Source organism: Prinia subflava, chromosome Z (genome assembly GCF_021018805.1).
Source record: "Prinia subflava isolate CZ2003 ecotype Zambia chromosome Z, Cam_Psub_1.2, whole genome shotgun sequence".
NCBI classification, from domain to species: Eukaryota; Metazoa; Chordata; class Aves; order Passeriformes; family Cisticolidae; genus Prinia; species Prinia subflava.
Window position 1 is genome coordinate 17,134,529 of NC_086283.1, and position 16,290 is coordinate 17,150,818.

At 43.2% G+C, this 16,290-nt stretch overlaps 1 protein-coding gene across 4 annotated transcripts in view; it reads right to left on the bottom strand.

Annotated features, from left to right (window-relative positions):
* The window catches only part of FGF13 (fibroblast growth factor 13), a 206,045-nt gene that overhangs the window by 4,750 nt on the left and 185,005 nt on the right, over positions 1 to 16,290 (bottom strand). For all 4 annotated transcript variants that reach the window (XM_063423330.1, XM_063423327.1, XM_063423329.1 and 1 more), the window contains one exon: positions 56 to 254. In XM_063423330.1, coding sequence (XP_063279400.1) covers positions 56 to 254 — 199 coding nt within the window. The remainder of the gene's footprint in view (positions 1 to 55; positions 255 to 16,290) is intronic.

Here is a 16,290-nt window from a genome sequence, read left to right on the forward strand (position 1 = left end):
AATAAAACACAAAACAGTCTCCGTTCAGATAAATAGAGCAAACCCAAGCAATTACCTTTTAAGGGTTTTGGAAGAAAATGTGCTGCAGGTTTATTTTTCTTCACGTGGTTTCCTTTCATTATTTCTCCTTCTTTGTTAAGACCCAAATACCAACCCCGGCCAGACTGTTGCTGTCTGTAGATCATTGAGGAATATGTCACATAGTAGTTTTCAAATACCGATTCTTTGAACTTGCATTCAGGTGTAAAATGTTCCTGGTAAGAAAGCAACAGATCAATATGTGCAGAGCAGAATCTCACATCAGTTAATGAAAAAGCATCCAATATCCATTGCTTTCTGAACGGTTGGAAGTCATTCCTCTCTTCCTCAACTATCTAATTATGAAACATGGGTCCTAAAAATATTAACAAAAGAGTAACACAATTTGAAACCTGTGAAATGATGCTTTGAGCAGCTCTAAGTAGAATGTAATAAGATCTTTTTGAACAATAAGTAAAATCTCTGCATGAAGATTTATTGATTGATGCAGCTAATGGATATCAGGCAGACAGAGCCATGTCACCCCCTGGAACTAGCTGTGGTCCAGCCCTGCAGGCAGGAATGCTTTATGCATTAACTGCTGGCCTGAGCTGTGTATGAGACAAGTGCAGGAAGAGTCCAGAGCTAATATGCTGTGAGTAAATGGCTGTCTCTCACTAACCCAACAATATTAAGTTAGCTGGTAGCAGCTGCCTCTGTGGTCTAATCTCTGCTCCTCCTGGGCCTGCTGTATCACCCATGAGAGCCCAGCTGTCAGGGACTCTGCAGACATCACCTCTGCTCCAGGGCTGCACCACAGCTGCAAGCTGGGGCATCCAGCCTCGGGCTCCCTGATGGAGTGCACAGGTCTTTTAGGAGCTGGTACCAAGCTGTCAGTGAAGATAAAGAGCAGCAGAGCAGCCTGGAGCCTTTTCCTCCTGCCCGTGGTGTGCTGGCTCTTCCCATGCCACACCCTGACTGAACCAGAATCACTGCACTATTGCCTAGATGCAAAAACAGATCCAGACATGGAACATGACTCTTAGAGGGATCTCACAGCAAAACACCGCTCCTGACAGCACCACTCAGCTGATTCCCATGGCCCTGGCTCCTCCAGGCTTTGAATATTACAAGTTCTGACAACATCTCACCTATGGACTCTAAAAATCCATAAAATATGAAAAAGGAAGGGTTTGGTATGGTGATGCAGATGTTAATATCTCAATCTTGCCTGTCACTGCACCAAAGAGCAGCCAGATGTTTGCTGGCCTTCCCTTGTGAAGGCAGCCAGCTGCAGGGGAGCTGCCCTTGTGCTTACATTACCCTACAGAGGCAAGAAAGAAAGGAGGAAAATTTATGCTTCTGTAATGATTGTAATTTTGATTTTAAAATATCACAGGAAATTAAATGTCTCAGGAGCTTAAGATATTCTTATTTAGTTTCTAGAATATTCTCATGTGAGAAAAGGATGGCATTAAGAAAAAAAAGAAACCCACCACTCTGCATTTTCTGCACATCTTTTGCCATTTCGTCTTTATAAGAGAAAGAAAAAAGCTCTCATTCTCTGACTGGCATTTGCTTCAACAAAGAATGTGAAGCAAGCAATTTTCTTCTTTTTTTTTTTTAAGCTAATTGGTTGTTATTTAGTTAATTGACAATTGGTTTCAATTGCTGTCAAATGGGGATAGTCACTGCATTTTTGTAAGATTTCTGCATAAAAGCCTTCCCTCACTGTTCCCTGCCCAGCACCAGCCATGGTAACAAAGACTATTGCAAGGGTATCATCCAATTAGCAGCAAAATGGAAAACTACAGTGCTCCCACTGGCAGATTATGGTTTATGTACAGTAATTTGGAGCTGTTTTGGGTACAAAAGGCCTGCCTTTACACAGCAGCAGAAGGTCAGACTGCAAACAGAACTGGAACATTTATCCTGGAGCTCTCAGGAAGCAAGTTAACCTCAGAGAGAGCAACAGCCCAGAATCCCTGACACAGAGGGACAGAAACAGTGAGGGGATGGAAGGAAAGACGCTGAACCCCTCCCTCACTCCTGGTTTTCCCTTGGCTCTCATGGAAGTGCTGTGCTCCTGTGAGTTTGCAGCTGAGCCCACGCCCAGCCTGAGAGCGCCCTGTGGGTACAGCCCAGCCTGCCAGATACCCCACAGTATCCCAGGGAAAACCCTCCTGGAGCAGCTCAGGATCCTGCAGCATCTACAGGGGCTGGACCCTCTCGACAAACAGAAACAAAGACACCTCTCCGTAACACACCCAGTTATCAAGACAAAGTCCCTCCCAGGTTTTGAGGCACTAAAGCAGAGCATCTCGTTCACTGGGGTGGCAGAGATTCGTGCCCCTTTCTGCTGGCTGACACCTGCCAGTTCCCAGGCTGCAGCTGCAGCTTCAGCAAGGTGGAATGGCATCCTCCTTGCCAATTAAACAGCTCCCACTGAGTTCCTGCAGAGGCTGAAGGGCTCTGCCTGCTCCTGAATACCAAGCAGCTGCTCACCTGTAGGCAGTTTGTTCCCACCCTTGCCTTTAGTTAATCCAATGTGTGTCCTTCCTGCTCGGTGCAAAAAGAGCTGGGGAGGAGCACTGCAGAGGGAAACTCCAAGTGAGGAATGGCAGCATGGGGGGATTCCAATTAAAATGGGATTTTTCTGAGCTTGGCAAGTCCACATGCCAGCCCAGCTGAGTACGGATAGGACTTCCATAAGCACATCAATCCAGGATACAGTGCAGAGCAGCAACTGCAAATTGGCCATTGTGCTATCTCTGCTGGCAAATTCTTTATTAATACACTGAGGAAGACCACGCTAAGGTCAGGAGAAGGCTGAGTGTACCCCAATTAACACCGATGTTTTCCAGCTCACATAGTCAATCCTACAGAACATTTATAAACACAAGTGTTGAATTCTAAGGCCAGTTTTTTCCTGTCCCTCAGCTGTCCTTTTAGTCCATCCTTGCAATGAAAACAACAGAAATGAGTTCTGGAAATCCAGTGTTATGGATACATTATTACACAAAACAAATGAAAATAATTATTTCTGTGAGATAGTATTTCCATCTCTGCTTACCTCAAAAGTCACTGATGATGACACCTAAATGACTGCTGCTGATGACTGCACCTAATGATGGCACCTAATAAACTGCAGTCACTCAAGCCCCTCACATATCCACCCTTAACGCTGAATGCATGAATGAATAAATAAAAGTGAAAAGACAGTCCTGGATTCACTGTAGTTGTGACTCAGCCATGCTTAAGTAAGCAGGAAGATGAACTGTCAGGGGCTGCTGCTTGGTTTTGAGCTGATCAGCTGTACTGAAAGGTTCTTTCATGAACAAATCTGTAACTGCACTGAATATGTGAAAAAATAATTAAAAAGGAGTAATTTGGCGTATGATAATATGGTAAGAAGGCCTCGTGGCATACACTTAGAGTAGCTGTATTTCCACGCAGCTGACTAGATTATATCTAAAATAATTCAGGCTGCATTACAGAATGCCAAGCCTGAAAACTAAAATATCATAAAAGCCAATCTGGAATTCTTCCTGCTCTGTTTGTGCAGAAGACATATGTGAAGCCAAAACCCCTCCAAATTATCAGCCATCACACCCACCTACACTGCAGGACTGTGTGTTAATTATTCTGTGCTCCAGATGACTCTGGTGCAGGAATTCAGCCTGCCCATGAACAGAAAGGGGAAAGGCTGTGTGGAAAGAAGGTATTTGGTGTCACAGGAGCCTCTTGTTGGCATGGCTGATGCACAGTGCACAGAAGAAGGAGGAAGATGTTTGCTCTCTGCCATTTATTGCATTCTGAATTTGCATTGTGGATACCATCAGCAGGAGCCATCACCAAATTCTGCAAGTCACAAGGTCAGCAATGGGTTTGTTCAAAGTTTCTCTCACCATAGGTTGAATATCCTGCAGCTACCTTACAGCAGTTTATTAGAACAATCACAGGTTTTGTTCAGATGGACTTAATGCTAGAGGCATGAGTAAACAGCAAGAAAACAAAAATTAACTTCGAAAAGTATTCAGGAAAAGTATTGTGTACTAGGGAAACTTGGAAAATGTTCTTATATATTGAGCATGTAATTATATTCCTTGTGATCAATGCCTATGTCTACGTATGGGATTTATCCTTTATTTTCTCCACTTAATGAAAATTGGATTTTTCCCTCCATATCCCAACTTCTTTCAGAACTATAATGTAGCCCAAGATTCCATTTTATAATCATGAATTTTTGAAGGAGCCTCGTTAAGGCTCCAGAGTAGTGATTTTCTGCACCAGTGAGCCTGCCTTTTTTTATTAAGAGAGATTGATTTTCTCCAGCTTGGCATGTGAAGTGCCAGGGTGTATCCTCTGGACCATCACCCTGTAATGTGCAGTGGTATCAACAGCACAGGATGGGAATACTTCAACTTTAATGTTATCGGGAATAACAGCTTTTAGATCACCAGTGTGAGAGGTCTGAAGAACCCCGGATTTCCTGAGCCACCAAAAGCCATTTGCTGCAGCAATGGAAAATAGTGATTACCTTAAAGCAATGTATTTTGTATCAGATATGGCACATTTCCACAGACAGGTTCCAATCCCACAATGCTGTCCATTTTGGTGGAGTTTACTTCTTTTGAGGAATGCTGGTGATGTCAGTGGGAGCGGCTGTCAGCCTGTGAGTATGTACAGGGGCTGTTTGACCATGTAATTGTGACTGTACACAACATTGTCACTCACAGCAAAAGACATCCAGAACGCTCTGGGGGCTTTTGGGGACAGGTGCTGCATCAGCTCAGGGAAGGAGCATCAGTTTGGCCTCACCCCTTGCAGGTGAGTTTTAACCGATTGTGCAGGTAGCCAAAGCTCTCAGGAGGGGCTCTGAGGCTGAACGAACTGCTACCAGACAAATACCAGCTGATGAACAGGGATTTGTGGAACAGTGTCATTCCCCTGGAGGTCACTTCAAGGTACGTGTACTGGCCATACAACCATGGAAGGAAGAAAATTAGATCAAAAATTATGCAGAGAAGAGACACTGAATTTATTCAGGAAGATAACTTAATGACAGGAGTGATAGGAAGGCAAAGTTTTCTGGAAAGTGATCCCAAAGACTTCCATAGCATGGATTTTCCTTATTGCTAGTGCAATAAACAGGAATTTATCAAGTGAAACACAAATGGTCAGTGGTGTCTAAAATTATTTAGTGCAAAGCTTCTGTGGGAGCCCAAGGAAGCAGCTGGATAACCAGTATCTCCAGAGAAAGATTTCAGGTTGTCACCAGGTATTCTCAGAATCCATGAGAAAAGCATTGAAAAGAGCCTGTAATAATTCCCTTGGAATCGTTTTTTTTTGCACAGCAAATCAAATGCACAAATTCAGGGAAAAATGCCCACAGTGAACTGAAGTAGAAAACATATTAATTACAAACGCAGAGTTTCAGAGGTGTGAATTTTGTTCATTACTCTTTTTCTGCCCTTATCAGTGACTCAGTTGTGCAAATGTCTCCAAGTCATCTCTGCCCAGGTTTTTAAGTGGCATTTAGGCCCATCAATAACCAACTATTCAAAGCTGGGTGCGTCACCTCAGCGTGCTCTGCCCATCAGGATCTACTGCCTGATGGCCCAAGTGTGATAAACGCCAATCATTCGCTTTTTGAAATTTATGAAAATTTAATAAAGAATAAAAATTGGTTACAAAAAAATTAATACAATAATAAAAGTTTAAAAAGTTTTCAGAGACAGGACAAATAATGAGACAATAAAAGCAAAGAAGGTAGCCCGGGCCATCCAAGACCCCCCCCTTCCAGACAAAGGCTAGAGGGAGAAGGGCCCACAACAAAGAGAAGTCTTCTTTTTTAAGCCTTCAGTTTATGACTATTCATATCTTACGTAAAACAAGTAATTTTCAGCTGTTTCTTGTCACAAAAGCTTTCTGTTAATTAAAAGAACGCATGAGAGCATACGTCCTTGAGAAAGTTAGGTTCTATGGATAAGAGGCCATAAATTCTTCACTAGAAGGTTTAGGGGCCTCTGTAAGGTTTAGGGGCCTCTGTGAATGTTATCTCTGTGCTGAGGAATTTTTCTTCTTGAGCAAAAAAATATAACACACATACACAGCTTCTATTGTACTATAACTTATTGTTAATTACAAAACTACATTCACTACATTATTCTAATGTTAATATAGTATAACTTTTCTATCTATCAGATTACATATAGTAAATATCTGCGTAGAGCCACACATACAATATGCCTTTTTCACACCAAGGGAAACGGCTCAGTGACTGTAAACAATGCTGGGATTTAATTGAGACAGGAGCTATGCATAATCATCTTATTGTTTCCCTGTCTTTTGGTGATGCTTCAGTTTTACAACTGTGTTGATTAAAGCATTCCTTAACTCGGGCTAGAAGGAATGATACAGAAAGAAGGTACTCTTCTGATTCCTGCAGAGGAAATGAATCCTGCTGGAAAAAACTTGTAGTGGTGTTGCCATGAGGTTTTTTCCTAGCTGCCTGAGCATACAGTCTTCTGCTTTAATATGAACGCTCAGGCAGCTAGGAAAAAACCTCATGGCAACATAATGGGGCTTAAAATTTCTGCAAGATGCCCAGGAGTCCATCTCAGAGGTGTCAAACACAGGTCCTTGTCCTAATCCATCTCACCAAGTTTTGACATACAATTTACTTGGTATGAAGAAGGACGCGTGATCCCCTTTACCCCAGATTTTTCTCCTCTGCATCATGTTCACCTTTGATGATGCTGCAATCATTGTAGAGGGAAACATCTGCAATTACCTGAATGATCAAATCTTACTTTAACACATTCCAATGCTTGCACCTACCCTCTTTAAATTTCTGCAGCTTTAGGAGAGATCCTGCCTTGGCTTGGAGGAGAACTCAAGTCACCTGAAGCAGCAGAGGCAGCTGCAGCAGGTCCCTCTGTGTGCAGGTATCTGTGTGTATAAACATCCTGGGCCCACTGGAGCTGGAGGATCATTCCAGTAGCCTGGGACTGTGCCAGCTGCTGAATCGTGCTCCCATTGAAAACTACCAGAGAACTCCCTCTCAGTAGGCTCACAGTTTTCCCCAGAGCAGCCAATCCTTTTCATGATTTTCCTAAGCTCATTATCTCTGTTCCCTGCCACAGTGGCTTCCACAGGTGAATCCAGCACTGCAGAAAACATACTTAAAACGTGTCTGTTGTTGTTCTTTATCATAAGCACACTTTTTTTTCCCCAGCTTTCTTCTCTCAGCTTTTTATTTTGGAAGACAGCACATTAAAGTACTCAGTGTGCCTCCTCTGTGCCATTCATTACCCCACATCTCTCCATCGTGCCTCTGCTTATTCATCTCTTGTCTTAACTAAGCAGGCCTAATCTTTTTAAATCTCTTCTCATATTGAAGTTTCTCTGTGCCTTTAATCATTTTCATTACCCTTCACTGAATTCTTTCTTTTTCTTTCTCTATCATTTCCAGAACTAAAACACAACATTTAAGAAGAGGCTGCACCATTGAGTTGCATAACAGAGGCAGGGTATTTTCAGTCATTTATGACAAAGTAAAATGGTCTTTGTTGCTCAACCTCACCACTGTGCATTTGTAGAAAAGGTCTCTATCTTTTGAATTGTGTTTCTGATAAATACAATCAAATTTTATGGTATTTCTGACCCTCTGATTAGTCAGTGTACCCAAGCTTAAATATTAAAAGAAGGGAGAAAGATGCAAAAAGCAGCTCAAACAGCTTTCTTACCCAGACCTAGAGCAGAGAGCCCTAAAGATGCTAAGCAACCTATTTTCTAACAAAACCATTATTGCACAGATAACCTGCCAGACACTGCAATCAGATTTCTAGCAGTTATAATTGACATCAAATCCTGGTATTGATGTCAATTGTAACTGCTAGAAATCAAATCTCTCCAACACAGCTGTTGAGCAGAATGTCCTCAACTTATGTGTGTCATTTAAGCGTGTGCTTTTTAAAAAACAACTAAGTTGAAACAAATCCCTTTAAAATGTGGAGATCATCTCCTGCTTTCAATCACAGACAGCCCTTCATCCCAGTTGTTCTAATGGCCAAGCTCTGAGCCCACTGCCATTTGCTGGACATGGCCAGTGGCACCTCACAGGGCACGAGGAGGCAGAGGCTCAGCACAGCACAGCTGCCCTGCTGTCAGGGTTTGCTCCTGCTTTGTTGCTCTGAGAGTCACCCTCCAGCTCCTCCTTTGGCTCTGCAGAGGACGGGCAGCAGTGCTGGGTACTGCATCACCAAACAAGCACTGGCACTGTGATATTCATATTATCATTATTAAGCTATTTACACTTTGTTGTAAGCAAGTGAGCTGAATTAATTGTGACAAATATCAAATATTCTGAAAGCAAAAATGTCTGTGTGTCTTTGCAGCCCACCTGAACATTGGGAGCTAACCAAAATGCAGTTGGCCCAGCCTGCCCAGCATGGGGAGCTCCCCACACAGGTTTGGAGAGAGCAGCAGGGCTGGTGAGAGGAGAATGGGATTTACTGCTGGATCCTGGATACAGGAGAGCAGCCCTGGGCTAAGGAGATGGAAGAGATCTCCTTTAGACTGACACGACTACATGAATTCATGCACATTTATCTTTAAGGGCTCGAAAACAATAATCAGTGTTTGCAGCAAGCTCTAAATCTGTCTGTTCAATTACAAGCAGGGACATGACCATTTTTGCAGTGGATGCTCCTTAATTCTATGGAAAATCAAGAAAGCACACAAAGTTTTTTCTCTTTTGGGGAAGAGCAGCTGAATGAACATGAGTCCGAACAAGTGGGGATAGTGCTCTAACATGCCTCCTGTGGGAGCAGTGACAGCAGGGAATGCCATCTCTGTGCTAACCTGCAGCCAGCCTGAATGCCTGTCTGTACATTTCAGGTGGGTAAATAGATGTGAAAGTGATCCCCTCGTTCCTTCCTGCCCTGCTAGGGTGCCCATCCGGTGTTCCTGATGGGAAACTTGAGGAGGCAGAGCTCTCCCACCCACAGCTGGGCAGCAGCTCTTCCAAGCACAGCCTCTGTACAGCCTGGACCTTCCCAAAGCTCCAGCAGCCGCTGTGCTGACACTGAAGAAGAAAGATGGGGTCTGCACCAGAGGAAGAGCTCAGATGCTGCTGAACGAGCTCTTTTTCTGCACACCAGAAATTGTTCAGTGACTGTGAGAGGCTGCAAGTGGAAGATAAATAACAGCAGGAGCTGCAGGAGAAGGAATAATGCCACACTACATCAAACAGGTTCCTGCTTGGCTGTCAGCTGAGAGTCTGTTCCAGAGGAAAAGCCAGTCCTGCCCTTTGGCTGTGTTCAAGTGGATGCACATTTCTGGTGCTCTGGCTCAGCCATCCCTCAGTCCTGAGAGCCCCAGCAGTGCCCCAGCCTCTCTGCTCTCCCCCCACAGCCCTGGGCACTGCCTGTGCTGGAACTGCTGCCTCAGAGCAGCCTCCCCATTCAGCAACACTGCCAAATGTATTTTGGGAACCCTCTGGAAAGCTGTGTAAAGTAGTAAGTGCAGCAAAGGTTTTGGACTGGGATTATATACAAAAAAATAACACCAAACTAACAGGCCTATTAATTAGGCTTTTATTCTGAAGCATTACATTGCAAACATAGTTAATATGGATAATGTTAACATGGATAATGTCAGTCTTGGGAAACTTAAACCGGACATTACACTCAACAAAAGCAGTGACTCCTTCAAAACCTGTTCCAAAATGTATTTTAGCTAAGGCAAATATTACCCATGCTTTTACTGCATTTTGGTTAGCTCCTAATGTTCAGGTAGCCTGCGAACACACACAGACATCTTATTTTCAGAAACCTAGGATATTTGATATTTGTCACTAATAATTCAGCTCACTTGCTTCCTAAAAAGTGTAAATATAAAAACTGAAAACAACAACAATAATAATAATAATAATGATGTCACAAGTTCAAAGAACTGGTTAGCTCCATCCTGACCAAACCAGCATCTCTGAACAAATGATGAGACCTTTCCAAATGAGCTTGATTTACTGATATCTGTTTATTCATGCATGCCATGGGTGGATGTTTTTCAAACCTCAGTAGATTGACAGTGCCAGGGCGTTACTGGCAGCCAAACCGTGCTTCTTGATACAAAGCAGTGATGCTCTTTGGAATTTCTCAACCCTCACATCTCCCTCAATGATTCTATTGACCATATGCTGCCAAGAGGGCCTCAGAGGGATATTTCTATTAGAGATGGTAGGCTAATTGTGAGATCTGAGAGATTTGAGATGGCAAAAACTTTACTAACAAGATAATAAAGAATTGTACAGAGGAGATGAGATAGAGTAGTGGCCCTTTACTCGAGAGCTGACGCTGACTGGTAGAACACATTTATTTAAGCAGGTGAAGACCCCACCCATGAAGGGACATATACAGAGAACATTTTTCTCTGTAAATGACATAAATGCATGTCTTGTAAGCATTTTAATTTTTAGGGAAGTTTTCTAGCACTTGCATGTCCTCCTTAACAGGCCTCCAACGACCCAATGAAGCCAAGGAATAGCCTTGTCCTTCCAGGAGACAGCCTGAGCACGCAGATAAGCTCACAATGCTCTGGTTTCTTTCTCCCACAGTGATATGGACTTTGCACAGGTCTGTCACTTGGCTGGTTTATGAGTCCCTGCTGCCCCTGGGCTGTGTAAAAGATTACTCTGGAGCCAGACTTTTGGGAGACACCATGCTGCTGTTGTCTAAGCAGCAGAAAAGAAACAGGTCCCTGGTAGGACACTTACAAACCTAATTTAAGCTTGGAAGACACCCAAATGCCTCTGAGAGGTGCAATTTAAAACCCTAACCTTAGATAGCCTGGGCTGCAATCGCAAATTTCTGGGAATGCTGTAGGACACTTGCTTCATGAATCAAATATTGCAGAACTCTGCATTATAACATTTCAAGAAGAGAACTGTTCTGAATTCTCTCACAGTGAAAAAATTAGAAAAACACAGCATTCAAACATAGGTATGACCACTACCTTAGACATCTGCACCAGCAAGTCTCTCAGGGTTCCTGAGCATTTGAGTCAAAGAACCATTCCCATTCCCATTTCCACTTCCATCTCCATTTCTCTGACAGTATTACCTGTTGAACAGACAGGGAGCTCCCTGAAAGGATTTAGGAAGGTTTGAGTGAAATCTTTGTCCCTGAATCATACAAAAAGGTGAATGATGTCAGCACTTTGATTTTAGAACTAAACCTTGTATCTCTGCCTCAGAAAGTTTTAAGCACAGTTAAAGAACTGGCACGAGATCAACAGATGCTGTGTTCTGTATTGCAAGGAGGAATCTGAAATCCAGGTCTCAGGTTTAGTTTGAAAACTACTGCTGTATTTTTTCTTGAGGTATCTGAAGTGCCTTGGATGAGTTCTGCCTCTGAATTGTGGCTCTCTATTTCCAAGTCACACTGTCTGCAGCCAGCCAGGAGTGAGCAGAGCAAAAGCAGCCTGCAGTTGGAAGTATACAGGTGAGCCTGTCCATCAGAAAAGGTGATAATCTTTCCATTTCGCTCCTGGCTGATCTCCCATTTCACTGTCCAGGGATCATTTCACAGATTCCTTCCCCAGCCTTTGCCATGGCCACGGGTACCCAAGGGACCAGCTGCTCGTGTTCACAGCAACACCGCATAAAATTATTATCTTAGCAGGGATTCCTGTGCTTTCATTACAGTGCAATGTTTTTTAGAATTATTCCTAGGTGGCTTTGCCTAGGATTAATTGGGTCTACAAACTAATTACTTTCTTTCTGCAGGTTGTAACAGTTTGTCTGCTGGTCTCTTTTCTTTTTAAGCTCCAGCCGATGAGATTCACTTCAGTGTCTCCCACCACTGGATGTTTGTTATTGAAAAGCAGCTGCTGTCAGAGCTGCAAACACAGCCAGGAAAGCCCAGAATGCAAACTGTAAAATGATGAGGAAGAAAGATATATTTCTTCCCCTAGATTTTGCAAAGCTATTACCTGTTTTTGAATGGCATCTCCAATTCGACACTGGAAACCGCTAAAGCATTTACATAAGAACGCAAAAAATGCATGCATTATCACTGCAGGAAGCACTTAAAATTTAAGATAATTATATAGTATGGGAACCATTTCAAAGGACTCAAACAAAATAACAACTAATTCTAGAGAGTCACCCTTTAAGATGATTATTACTCTGCACTGCCGCTGATCTCCCACACTAAAAAAATCCTTCTCCTTACAATTATATGCACATTATAAATTCCTACTTTGTTCTTCCACCATCAAACTCCTACAGCTGCCACTGACAAATTTGCATTCTCTGAGAGCTTAACTAGACAACCAAAATATTCACACTGGGAACAGAGGTAAAGCATACGATTGCCACAGTTGGGGCCACCCTCGCTCATGCTGGGGCTCCTGCAGCACTGGTCTACAACGGGGACACGGGAGGATTCCTGTCAGGAACCTTTCTCTATGACATGAACAGCAGAAGTCAGCAACATGGGTGATACACAAAAAACCTGGCTGGGCATTGTGGGGGAACCACTCTGCTGCTGTGTTTGCAGCGAGGGCAGCACTCTGGAACCTGGGATGCTGCTTCTCATATGTACAAAGTAACAGAAAGCAGGAAAAATGTATTTAGTCAGCTGCTTTCCAGACCAAAAAATCCCATTTCAACTGAAAGAAACCTGGCATGGGAGAAGCACACTTGTGAGGTAAAACTGTTCTGCCCCACCAGCCTCTCTCTACCTTCTGCTTCCACTCCCCACTGTTGCTCTGACTCCTGCCTCCTGCCCCACTGCTGCCATTCTCTTGTCTTTTCCAAAAGTGTCCCAGGGAAAGAAAAATAAAATGTTCCGCCATAGCTCTATTGCTCAAAGCAAACTCATCTGGGGAAAAACTTATCTGCCAAATCCTAATATGTTTTTATTGGATATCTGCTAAGAGAGATTTACAGATGCTCATGCCAAAGTCAAAGTCTACTTTTTTTTCCCCTACAGCAAGGGCAAAAGTACAAACTGAACTCAGAGCAAATGAAAATTTCTTGTCTCAGATATTATGGGGACTTAAGAAAGTCCCATATCTTGTCTCTGACTTAAGGAACAAAATAAAGTGTTTTCTGAGTCTAGTTATTGGAAATAATAGCAGTGAAAAGAGCTGGAACTTTCCCACAAACTTCAGCCTGAAAAATACATCAGAAAACTGATGTATGTAAAATCTTTTATTTGGGCAAAGTACAGAGTAAATTAAAACAGTATCTGGTAATAGGAAGTGCAGCCACCTCATTAATTGGTGTTGCTCCCTGGGCTTTCACACAACTGTCTCAAACAAACCAAAGCATGGGAGGTCACTGTTGTCACTGAAACCTGATCATTATTGAAAAAAGACAAAAGAGCTGTGCCAAGTGATTGTCTAGATGTGATCTTCTGCTGGGGACAGCACCTGGTCTGGCCTTTCAAACCAGCCAGCACCCTTTGGGGTCAGGACACTGCAGCTGCCGAATTCAAGCCTGACACTTGCCAGAGTGGCCTGGGACAGACACTGCTCAGGGGACACTGGGAAGCTGAACATACTGAAATGAGCCAAGCACCATGTGCAATCTCGTAGTTTGTCAGACAACAATGATTATACCTGTTAGAAGTAATGAATGTTTGCTCTCCATTGTGAGAATGAGGACTGCTACATAATATCTGAGTGTAAGCAGGTATACATATTGAAGTGTGCACAGAAAAAATAGTCTTTTAGGAGATTCACCTTTTCCCAGCAGCTGCAGTCAGTGTGATGCACAAATGCAAAGGGCTGAATTACTTCTGAAGACAGGAAAATTATTTATGTATTTTTAAATAATTTATGTGATTTATATTAAAAAAAGGCTTATAACCTGAGAATTGAATGACGTATAGACTAGTTCATTACTGGGGTTTTAATATGATACCTCTAAAGTATGCTTATGGATCAGAGATTTACTAATAATCTACTCTTACAACACAGGCACACAGAGAGAGATGCAAAGGACAACAGGTTTAAACCCCCCAATTTTCATTGTCACTCCTATCAAAAAGGTACTTAAGTTGGTTTTATTATCCCTTTTAAGTCTTAATCCATTACTGGGCTACCTTCTACCACAGTATATAAATAAATAAGCCTTTCATTGTCAGAGACCTTTACAATATTGTTGTTTTTAGATTACTTTTAGTTTTCTGGGTAAGCTGGGCATATCCCAGGCATGCAAGAAGGATCTACTTGCCCTCAGAAACTCCAGATCAAAAAACAAATATGATAAAGATGAAAAATATTCATCAGAGACAGCAGGCAATCAGGGGAGCAGAGCACGGCAGAGACAGGCAGCAGTGATGTAATGTTCAGAATTGTATTTAAACAGTAAATCCTTCGAACTGAAATGCATTTCAGATTCAGCAGCAACCTCAGCATTCGGAGTGAACTCCTGGCAGTGCTGCAGTGCTTCAGGGGTGTGTTTTCCTGGTTCATCACAATGCTTGGCTCTCTCTGTTTGCTCCTTGGTTTCAGAAACAGAACTTGTCTGCCAGCAGCACCTCCCAGTGCTCAGATGTTATTCCCACATGAGCATTTTCACAAGGAAGGAAATGAAAACCCACTTCTTACATGTTTTGCCCAAGGCTAATGAGGAATTTATCGCCCAGCATGGATTAAAACTCCAGAACACTTCTTGCACCACAACTGTTTTTAGTACAGACCTTTTCTGTCTCTGCTGACTCCACCAAGCTCTCCTGCACACTGAGGGCAAGATGAGTTTTGAGACTCTTGATTTATTAGTTTTTAAACCCATAAAATGCCCTGAAATAGCCCCAGTACTTGTAATCTCATCACCTGCTGCTACATTGCTAAAGCTGTATTTTGTCTTTTTCTGTACAACTTTTCACACTCAGAAGGTGCAACAGAACTTAGCTAGGACTAGCAGAGGAGCGTCCAGTCTCAAGTTCCACAAGGACCATGGTCACATCTGCCTTTGCCAAAGTTAAAAGGCTCAGGAGCAGCTTCTGAGGGTCCAATGTCCTCCCTGCAGGAGAGTAGCACTCATCCCAGCCAAGAGGAGACTGCTGCTGTATTTACACTCATAGCTTGTTCCTACTTTACCTCAGGTTCCAACTGGAGCAGCTGCACTGCCTTCCGACTTCTGAGAAAAGCCACACACCAAGGACAGCAGGGCACACCCCATAACTGGAGGTGCTCAAGGCCAGGCTGGATGGGGCTTGCAGCAACCAGGACTGCTGGAAGGTGCCCTGGAGGGACTGGAGGGGCCTGGAACGAGATGATCTGCAAGGTCCCTTCCAACCAAGGCCATCCTGTGATTGTGTGATGATTCTGTGGCATCTGCAGACCCACTCTTCTGCAGCTTTATTACTGCTCTATTACTGCTTTCTGGAGGGAGAGGTTCCTCTACAACACCTTGGTGCCTCTACCTGCACTGCCCCACTGCAGAGGCCAAGAGGGCAGTGAAACTTTTAGGGCATTTTTCCCCTGATAAAGCTTTTTTCACCCTGGTGCTGGCTGCATGAACTGAGCTCTTGGCAATGGCAAACTGCTGGCACCAGCACCTGGCTGGCATCAGAAGCGAACCAGCAGCAACGTCCTACCATGGTTTTAAAAATCAGTTAGGCACTCTGCAGTAGAAAGCTTCTCCATCCCTTGACAAAATGAGTCCCTGGTGTGTTGGAAGGGTAATCAGAGGGAGGAGCTGCTGGTGATCACTGTCCCAGTAAAACACGGCTAATGTGCATCACCAGTTGCCCACTGCTCCAGTTACAGTGTGTAGCTACAAGTAAGTCAAGTACTTTATTTGTGTAATTACAAGGAACTGATCCCTTGGGGTCATACAAATAATTCAGTATACTAGCTTAAAATGAGCTTTCTGAGAACTTACACTAGTATAATCTGATGGGATGCAGAGTTCTGGAAAATAAATGCCAAAGGGGGTGAAAAAACAGCTAAAGCAAATTTATTTTTTAAATCAAGTGAATATTAGCATTTTTATCTGTATTTGCTCAGCTTTAAGGAACAGCATCTTTGCATCTTTGTTGTTATTTCTTCTTCTTGTCAATATATCTCAACCTGAGGAGTTGTATCCACAGTTCAGCACGGCACAAGTGCCAAGGAGGGAAATGCAGTGATAATAAAGCTACACTGCACTACATGTGGGAAGCACCTTTGTCCATCAGCCTTTCCAGGGAGCTTCTGAAAAATAACCCCTGTTATTAAACTAATCACCTTGTGTCAAATGGCAGAGTGACA